Source organism: Chanos chanos, chromosome 1, assembly GCF_902362185.1.
Source record: "Chanos chanos chromosome 1, fChaCha1.1, whole genome shotgun sequence".
Classification (NCBI taxonomy): domain Eukaryota; kingdom Metazoa; phylum Chordata; class Actinopteri; order Gonorynchiformes; family Chanidae; genus Chanos; species Chanos chanos.
Window position 1 is genome coordinate 13,223,308 of NC_044495.1, and position 9,254 is coordinate 13,232,561.

The 9,254-nt window shown below is 38.4% G+C and overlaps 1 protein-coding gene across 1 annotated transcript; it reads right to left on the reverse strand.

Moving 5' to 3' along the window:
• Positions 1–3,240: 3,240 nt before the first annotated feature.
• On the reverse strand, positions 3,241–7,203 carry clic5a (chloride intracellular channel 5a). The gene is made up of 6 exons (XM_030775944.1): positions 7,141–7,203; positions 4,996–5,105; positions 4,186–4,311; positions 3,960–4,066; positions 3,603–3,784; positions 3,241–3,405 (listed from the first exon to the last, which is right to left on the reverse strand). Exons 1-6 carry the CDS (start codon positions 7,201–7,203, stop codon positions 3,241–3,243), a joined length of 753 nt encoding a protein of 250 aa, XP_030631804.1.
• Positions 7,204–9,254: the final 2,051 nt, after the last annotated feature.

A 9,254-nucleotide genomic window follows, 5' to 3' on the forward strand; every position in this document is an offset into this window, starting at 1 on the left:
AATTACCCTGCTGTTTGAAAGGGGGGGTAAATTAAAACATTTGGTATTATTTAGAGATCATGCACTGTCACTGATTCACAACCCACACTAGGGAACAAATCCAACAAGATCTCAGAGGATATGGCCGAAAAGCAGCACTCAGATCCAGCTCCCTGTGTATTAACCCATAATTATAAGATGCAGCAAAAGCCCTTTTGGAAAAAGAGAGAGAGAGTGAGAGAGAGAGGGAGAGAGAGAGAGAGAGAGAGAGAGAGAGAGATCCATCTGAAGTACAGGTTGCCTAACACAAGGGTAGACTTGACTGCCCATAAAGTCTCTGATGTCAGTGATTTGAGCTAGCTTGTGGTGAAATAGCATGGCTCATGCCTGGTTCTTTGGCACTGTCCGTAGTGCAGACTCTGTTTCACATTAGCATGCATGTGGACTGTGTTTAGATTTATGAAAATGGAATTGCCACTTCGGTGTAAATGAAATCATATGGGAAGTGGGAACTGCTAGCCAGTGGCCTTGGTCATTCTGACACAATTCCAGGTGTTTAAAGATAAAGCATATAACAACAGACTGCAAGTGCAGCAGACCACAAATGAATATTAATTCACGTTTTTGATAAAGAGATACCCCCCCCCCCCCCCCGTGTCAGTATCACATACAGAGCACAGAAGTGTGTGTTGAATAGACAGCTTATAAAAACATTAGGTGTCATACCAGTGAATGAAAACGAAGCATTGACGATGAAAGTCTTCTTCCTGCCATCATCATACGTGTCATCATCAGAGTTCAGGGAAAATCGGTGACTAGTTCAGCTAAAAGCTCTTTCATCCACTGTGCTGAAAATCCTAAATAGTCAACTTTCTTTGAATATATTCATGAAACTTACTGTCTTGACTGAATGAAGTAAATGTCATTTGTTTCACATTTATCTCACGTTCAAGGTCACGTCAAATTTATCATGAATTAAGCAAGTAAAATTTGCACAATTCAGTCACGTCAGTGGATTTGCAAAATGTTTGGAAGTACATAAGTTTTTCTAGCATATTCAAATAAACCCCTTCATCTGCAGACAGATACTTTGGAAGCCAACAGTTGCATTCCAATGAAGGCTGCAGTATTACTCAGTCTGGTTCACTGTTCCTTTTTGGTAGCTCTGTGAAGGTAAGTTTTACCATCTGCAGTTTTGGTTTCAGTGGTTTTAGGGGCAGCTGCAAAGCTGTCTTCAGATCTAGAAAAAAAAAATTGCAGCTTATGTTTTCTCCCCAGTCTTGTAGAATAGTTCCAACGTTTCAGTGTGTTGAATGTTTGAGGTGGAAGGACAAAGAAAGTTTAATCCTTTTCTTTTCAACGGTGAACTCATTCAGACTTGTCTGTTGGAAGAGCAATTTAATTTTCTGTCCTTTTCTTTGACGTGTGGATTACTTAGAATTCAATTTATGCCAACTGATCTACAAAACAAATAGATCAAAAATTGAATTTTCAGTGTGATATTAAGAAAATGTTGAAATACTTCTTTTTGATGGAAACACATTTCTATCACTGGCACGTCACATTCTTCTCTCAATAAAAACCGAAGCCAACCTAATTTTCCTTCATTACAGCAACATTTGATTTATACATATTCAGGTAACATAAAACAAGGCATTGTTTTGAAAATTCAGTTCAGAAATCGTTTCAATATGAGAAGCTGTTCAGGCATACTGATGTGTGGGGTGTGACTTGACTGGACCCTGGTTTAAGCAACATTTCTATCAAACTGAATGGTAAGAAACTTGCTTAAGTAATCAAGGAAGGAGCCAAGTGCATGTTTGACAGGCCCCCTGCCCCCACTGCCCAAATAAAGATTGCAGACATGGATGCAGATGGTTTGAATTTCCCAATGAAAGAAATGTGTTGGAGCGGCCTTAGCTGGTGAAAGGGCTTCCTCTGCAGGAACTGCAGTAATTAAAACCCAGGAGGCTGTAGAGCCCTAAGCAACGAGGCTACAGCTGAAGAAAGCCTCTCGTGTTTCACCGTGAACTCCGCCGATGGGATCTCTCAACTCACATAACCGCGCAGGAATATTTTTCTGCTGTCTACTGAACATGACGGCCATACATCAACTGGACAGGAAACCTGGAATCTGATTAAAGGCTTGATGGTTGTGGCCTAGCTTTCTAAATTGGATTTAGATTAATGTCTGTCAGACACATGTCTATCTATCTCTTATATTTTCTATCATTGTTACTATTATTATCGTTGTTACTGTTATTATCGTTGTTGTTGTTGTTGTTGTTGTTGTTGTCGTCATATGATATAGTACTATTTTATTAATAGTGATGATGATAATGTTTCTGATCGCTGTATTTGAGAAGAACAACATCAGCACATAACTGCAAAAATATATATATCTTTATTCATACAAGAGCAAAACATGAATGCAATTAAAATATCCTTTGGGCATTGAAAAAAAAACACTGAGAGGGACACTGAGAGAACGGCCAAATTCAACCCATAAAAAAAGATGAATAATGATCAGGTAATCAACAGGAATAGATGAAATTGCAAAAGCAAAACATGTCTGAAAGGGTTTTTATAATTAGTATTCATGAAATAAAGCCAAACTGTTTAATTTACATTTTGTGAGACAGCACAAAGAAAACATATAACATGTGGCAGATTATGTTTTCTGAGAATCTGGTTTAACCACTAGATGGCGAGGTATATCAAGTCAAATCATGAATGCCTCAACACAGCTGACACACTCAGAGTCTCAAACTGCTACAGCACAATACGCTTTCGGTATGAACTGATAATAAAGCCTGCTCATTTTTTTATTAAAGAAGAAATAATACATGCCCTCTTTACAAGAATATGAAAGCAACAGAAAAGAGGATATGTACAGTGGCAAATCTTTTTTTTTTTTTTTTTTTTGAGGCCTCTTATTCTCAGTGTTGAATAAATGATTTTATGTCACTTTCACTCAGGAGAGAAAATGGCAACAGCATGCAAAGTGTACATAGGCAGTGTTAGACTAGGCAATCTGAGCATTTACAAGGACGAATCCAATATGGAGTCCTGCGGGCATTTGTTTATACAGCACAGTGTTGATATTCATTAATCTCTACTGCGACCCAAGAGCAGTTCCCTGTGGCATATAATACATATACACACACACTTTTGTAAATAGCATCATTATTTGTTTCTTTCAAAAGTTTACAGACCAGAGTAGTTGAGTTTGATCTTAAAACAATAAGTCTCTTCACTGCCTCACTTAGCAAGCCTCTTGGCCACATCCTGATAGGCCAGTTCTATCTCCTTATTTGCAGCACAGGTATTGGTGAACTCATCTCGGGCATAGGCATTCTGTAAATATCTCCATACTCCAGTCATTTCAGCAGGTATCTCAAAGTTACGATATTTCTTTGCAACTACCTGTGGATATGATAAAAAAAATTTGACATGATTTGTGAATCTGTCAAATATGACAACAAAAAAGACAGATTTTTTTTTTTTTTTAACTGGTACTAGAAGATGGTGCATAGAAGAAGTGTGCCTCCTATCTTGCTGTTACAGCTATGCCTGAAAGATAGTTCATAGAGAATGGTGCACAAGAGGCAAAAATTGCCTACCTTGACAACATGCAGCTTGGGTAGAAGGTTGCAGTCAGTCAGTGTCAGTTCATTTCCATCCAGGTACTTGCGAGTGGAACACTTCACTTCCTCCATGCTATCTGCATCAATTTCATCAGGGAGAGGAGTGTTTAAGAAGTCATCCAGTTTCTTTAAGGCTTTGAGCAGTCCCCTCTCCAGACCTGTAGGATAAGAGAACTTTATGGATGGAGAAGATACAGCCATTTGTAAAGCAAGGCTAAAAAAGCAACATTTTAAAGATCTTTAATCTATTTCAAATAGTCCAATAAATACTAAAAGTAACATTTGAAACCTGTCAAAAACAGCTGATGTACAGAACTGAGCAGTATAACTTACTTGCATTGGCCTCTGGTTTTGTATTTTTAACATATGCTGAGAACTTAGCAAAAATGTCATTCCCTGCTGTATTTGACTCCCTGTTCTTTGCAGCCAGTTTGGGATACCTTTTGGACAGATGAATCATGTGATACAATCACTAAACAATTAAACTAAACTGGAAGAAAACACAATGAATGGAAGTACAATATAAAGAGGAGACACTCCTCTCCTGAGGTCTGCTTACTTTGGAGGTGCAAGCATTTCTTCCAGGAACTCCTCAATCTTATTGACGTCAGTTCTAACTTCCCCATTAAAGGTTAGGAAAGGTGGATGCGTCCCTGGGGCCAAGTTATGGAGGTCTGCTGGTTTCCTGCACAGGAAACAATGGAGGCAATACAGACTGCTCAGTTTGAATAATATTGCACATTTTTGTCTGTGTTAAGCTATTGTAGTTAATACCCTAAAGTCCTGTGCAAGGCACAACGCACAGTTTATGAAAATGTGGTTTGATGTGAACAATGCAATGACCAATACATGTCCCCAACCTCAACCCAGTACAACAAGCTAAAATGACCTGAATGAGAGCTAATCGTGTCTCACCTGGAGAAATAATACCTAATATTAACTTCAACAAAACCAAGCTGATATTCTTCCACGGCACCTCACAGCAGACATTTAGGCCATCATTATTCTAGCACAACATTATCCTCTATTAAAAACACATTTAGTGCATTACTACCTGTGTTTTTGACTAAAGACAAGATTGCGGGTGATATAATAACTCTTACTCTCATAATAGGAAATAGCAGAAGATACTGGACCCTTTGGTGCCATAAAACGGCTAAGGAATTTGTTATAGTCATTCCCTCCTAAATTTATTCAGAACATTCAATGAGTAGGGCCCATACCAGATAATACGGCTCTTGTGGTCTTCTGTAGAAAGAAATATGGTAACCTCAGGTAACCTTCCCTCAACAAACCACATATACACCCTTGACGTTTTCTCCTTCGTTGCAAACGTATGCCATGCCTTGAGGCTACTGTTCTAAATTACCTTTTCAGGTCCACAGTGGTGACATTAAAGACAACACCTTTCAGCCAAAGGATCATGAAGAGTCTCTGAGAAAAGGGACAGTTTCCAATGCTCTCTCCATCACTGCCTGCCTAAGGATGAACAAAGTATTAAAGGCCAATCACTAACTGCCTGTACAAAGCTGTTTGTCACTGATCTTTTACTGCAATATATGATTTGTATACTGTCCTTTAATATACTGATACTTCATTTCCAGATTTGAGTTTGGGTCTATGTAATAACCTGATGCATAGTGTTTGAATTTTTTGGTATCATTGTGTCACGTATAGTTATTTTAGTCTGTAAAGCACCAAATGAAGTATTAATATCATTAGAAATTATACATGACCCTTCAGTAATCATGAGAACATGAGCAGCACCAATACAATAAGAGCATGTGAGACCTTTTTTACTGGGATTATCTGTAAATTATTACATTCAGTGAAGGTCTACATTCCCTGGTGGATAATTTGAAATCTTTTGTACTGAGGTCTGTTTTAAATGCAAAGCAATTAGTGAAGTCAACCAGCAGAAACAAATGAAGTAAAAAGAATCACTGCCAAATTTCCATATCAGAAACAGAGAGATCATGTTATCCAGCAGTGTCATTAAACTGGGCCAGAAAGCTGATCATGTCACAGGATACCAGCCTACTTTGAATTATACATGGATATTCCATTACTTGCCTCATTAATCTCCGGCCAAGAAGGTTTGAGTCTAGCTAGTCAACAACAGACTACCTTCAAATGTAGGGCACATGTTAGTATGAACAAATAATGTTATATCATTCGATCTACATAAGGTTTCATATTTGAAAAGCTGACTTCTGGAAATTAGTTCAGAATATCGAGTGATGAATTATCTGCTGGAAACATTCAGACATGTCACACCATAGGACATGAGGGATCTTTCATGCCTACAGCACATCCACTCATTTCCATCACCTTCGAAGTATTTTGCTTGAGAGATCACTTACATCACATCAAAGTGAAGATAGTGTCTCACTTACAGATTTCTTAGTGAGTGCATCACCGGTTTTGTAATTGGTGAGGAATGGTCAATACTATGTGACTCATAGCTAGTGAGTTACATCAATGAGAGTGAACATGAAGACACGTCAATCATTTGGTTACTCTCACTTTCAAAATCCAGAGGGAGCACTTTTCAGTAAACTTATTGTAAAACAGTTGTAAACACTGGGCCTATAATTTTGTACTTACACAACTTTTTCATATTACAATTACAGTGTAAACTACAGTAAAATCTTTTATTAATTTAAATATTCCTCAGGAATGAGATTTTACAGTGTAAGGTTTAGCCAGTGATATTTTTGCATATTTTTCCTTGTTTGAGATACTTCTTTCTTTGAGATATAATGTGTCATCAATTTGCTGTTTGAGGATAAAACAATTTAGGGACTGGTTCCTACTGTCCAAATTTTCACCAAAGCCACCAGTTATAACCAACATGACCTATAAATCATCAATTGTGTAAGTACTACTCATGATGTGAGCATACCACATATCATTATAATCATATTTATTATTAGTTTTATCTTTGTAAAGTATGATTATATTTATAAATGGCAGCACCTGCTTTATTACTCACAGAGTGTAATCATTTTAATTATAAACCTGGTGATTAATTCATACTTTTTCTAATTTCATTATCATGACAACCATCCCATGATCACATACAGCTTGTCCTTAAATGAATTTCTGTCAGATTTTACAGAGCTCAGATGGAAATTATTATTACTGAATTTTCTCAATTTTCAGTCCAACATAACAAATGTTTATGTGCTTAGTGCTGAATGAAAAGAGAAATATTTCAGTGTGCCGTCCGTGGGACAGCTAATAAGATACTTGTATTTGTTGCTCCCCTGATCTACAGTCTCCAAAAATTATACCACAAACTGTCAACTAACCCCATCCAAGAAATAGATGTCATTATTCAGAGAACACAGCCCCCTGAGTCATCTAAACAAGGCAGATGAAAACTGCAGTTAAAACAGTTAGTGCAGTCACTCAGATTGCTATAATATCACAACAACTTTGCAATATCTTTTTCTACCCCTGATAAATACATTTTTGAACAAGGGTACTTACAAACAGTCAGCATCCTTACCCTTACAAAAAGTTCAATGTCAGGATCTTTGTCCTCTTCATTTGTTGAAGCTAAGTCAGTCATGTTGGTGGAATTTGTCTTGTTGCAGATTGACTCTGTGCTGTGTTTGTAGATGAATGACAAGCTTTAGATGACAAGTTATCTTCCTCTTTGTGTTAGAGAAGGTGACTATTCTGACCCAACTGCTGGCAGGTAATCCCGTTCTCTTCTTCGCTGGCCTCCCTTCGGGTCCGCGCTGATGGTCGGAGCACTGCAACAAGTGTGTGAGGTGCAGGCTTGTTTTGATTTGGCCCCCGTTGGCCAGCTGTCAAAGGAAGCAGGCTGGGGCTGTCAGAGTCAAGCCAAAAATAGCCACTAGGCTGAATGGGAGGAGCTCTCAGCTCCTGCTTGTGTGTCACCTATGCTGCTGCTTCAGCTATGCCTCACAGACTGTTATAGCCCACATTACCGTCCACAGTGAGCAGTTACCTTTCACATGGCTCTGCCAATACGCGCGCGCGCGCACACACACACACACACACACACACACACACACACACACACACACACACACCTGAGGGATTCTAAGAGTACTGACTAATACAGATGGGAAAATATCTTATGAAAAGCTACAAGAATGAAAGTGGTTGATACAATTTTAATTTTGGGTTACTCAGTCTGTCAGGAGTCTGTCACTTTGACAAGGCCCATAGGTAGTTAAAGAAGCAATTAAATGGGAGAACAATGAATTGAACGAGAGGTGAGAGCAAACTCAAAGACCAAAATGTCTGTGGAAAGAAATATTTTCACAGTATCATTGCTGTGCTGCACCAGTGCAACAGTAGTGTTGTCACATGCTTAAGTCATTTCAAAAGGTTAAGATATCTGAGTGTCATATTTATATTTAGAATATATTTAGAGACTCACAGCATAAGTAACGTTTTATGTTTTGAGGATCAATAAGAGGCTGAGCAATCCCTTTCCTTTGTGCAGATATATAAGGATATTTCAAATATGTCAGAGAAATTGACAAATATACTGTACATATCATAGACATTTTACAAGCCCTGGCAAAAAGCCTGAACATTCCAAACCATCACAGGATCAATAATGAATACCGCTGCTCAGTGACAATAAAATCAGTGATACCTGTTTTGTTCAAATCATCAAGATGACCATCAAGATAAGTTGATCCAAAAAAAAACAAAAAAACAATTTATTTGGGTGGGTCTAAGAATTGTCTGTGAATTCGACGATTATTGGTTCAGCATAAGTGTTTTAAGAGTCATACTGATCTTATTTTCCTTAATCAGAGGGAAGTCATTAAGCATGTTTTCTATACGTCTTTAATTTTTTCTCTTTCTGCACCTTGTGATCACATTATTTTTCTCTGTGTTCAAGAAGAAGCGGTACCAAAATAATACTGTTCTCGTTAAACACCATCCACTTAACGGGAAACCAGCCTGCAGACATCAAATCTCTGCTCGACCCACAATCAGATGACAAGATGACAGGGATGGTTGCTTTCGGGAGACACGCATCCAGAGAAACCCAGTGGTTGTCGATGAGTCACAGAAGTCACACGGCAATATGAAAAGGAAACCGTATCTGCTATGAGTAAGTGCGATGGGCTGCTGTCCCGAGGAGGGTTAGGGTGCAGGGACATTCCAGTGAGTCCACTCTAAATATAGAATCCTGCTCCGCCACCAGCACTCTCACCCACTACATTTACATTGTGTAACAATGGGAGGGTTCATTGGAAGGCTTCGAGTTAAATCATCCGATTTGCAATGAGCTATTTTTATATGGGGAATTTTGTGAGATCCGAGAAAAATTCTGAATTAATATCACAGTGAAAAAACTTCAACAAAGCAAAATCTGCACTATGGGCAGATGGATCTCGGAATCCTGCGTGGCAGGCTCTTGTTTATTGCTGACATTGCCCCATTTTGGTGCCACTTTTGGTCCTGATTTTCTGTTAGTAGAGTCATGGCTATTAATGCTGTTTACACATGAAAAAGAGGTGGCAGATCATGGCAGTGTGCAGAAGGAACCGCTCACAGAAACAAATTAAGTTTATTTTATGCTGGAACTCATTGCTCAGCATAACATGATATGCTGTTGACATAAAAGAG